Source organism: Sinocyclocheilus grahami, unplaced genomic scaffold, assembly GCF_001515645.1.
Source record: "Sinocyclocheilus grahami isolate Dianchi unplaced genomic scaffold, SAMN03320097.WGS_v1.1 scaffold2161.1, whole genome shotgun sequence".
Lineage (NCBI taxonomy): Eukaryota > Metazoa > Chordata > Actinopteri > Cypriniformes > Cyprinidae > Sinocyclocheilus > Sinocyclocheilus grahami.
Genome location: NW_015507340.1, coordinates 57,057 through 57,852, shown reverse-complemented (window position 1 = coordinate 57,852; position 796 = coordinate 57,057). Strand labels below are relative to the sequence as shown.

The 796-nt window shown below is 45.0% G+C and overlaps 1 protein-coding gene across 1 annotated transcript in view; it reads left to right on the top strand.

The window, feature by feature from the left end:
- The window catches only part of LOC107574249 (nebulette-like), a 33,087-nt gene that overhangs the window by 27,477 nt on the left and 4,814 nt on the right, over nt 1-796 (top strand). The window contains exon 32 of the mRNA XM_016260699.1: nt 505-615. Within this exon, the coding sequence (XP_016116185.1) occupies nt 505-615 (111 nt within the window). The remainder of the gene's footprint in view (nt 1-504; nt 616-796) is intronic.

The window sequence follows — 796 nt, the reverse complement described above, 5'->3', positions numbered from 1 at the left end:
TGTGTGTGTGTGTGTGTGTGTGTGTGTGTGTGTGTGTGTGTGTGTGTGTGTGACAAATGAGGACATAAATGTGTATAATGACAAAGGTATAACAGGTATTACAAGGAGAAGGTGACTTTTCAGGACATTACCCCATGTCCCCACTTTTCAAAACACTTATAAATCACACAGAATGGAGTGTATTGAAAATCTGAAATAGCAGAAAGTCTCCTGTGAGGGGTAGGTTTAGGGGTAGGGTTGGTGTAGGGCAATAGAATATACGGTCTGTTCAGTATAAAAACCATTACGCCTATGGAGAGTCCCCACAAGGATAGCAAACCAGACGTGTGTGTGTGTGTGTGTGTGTGTGTGAGTGAGTGAGTTTGTGTGTGTGTGTGTGTGTGTGTGTGTGTGTGCCTGTTTGTTTGTGTGTGTGTGCGTGTGTGTGTGTTTGTGTGTGCCTGTGTGTGTGTGTGTGTTTGTGTGTGACGCAGCTGTGTGCTGAACGTGTGTATCTGCTCACAGAAGGAGTATCGTAAGGAGTACGAGAGCCAGATGAGAGGGAAGGTTCTGCTGGAGGTGGATCTGACGCCGGCGTATCTGACGGCTCGTAATGCCAGCAGCCTCGTTAGTGAGGTGATGATGTGTGACACGAGCAAGAGATTCAGCAGAGACATCAAAATCACAGAAATTATTTGAAATAGTTTAGTTAGTGATTAACACTGATGTGCATAGAATGACAGAGCCTGATTTGTTTCTTCATGTCTGAGTGTGTTACTGTGTGTGTCTCTGTTTGTGTGTGTGTGTGTGTGTGTGT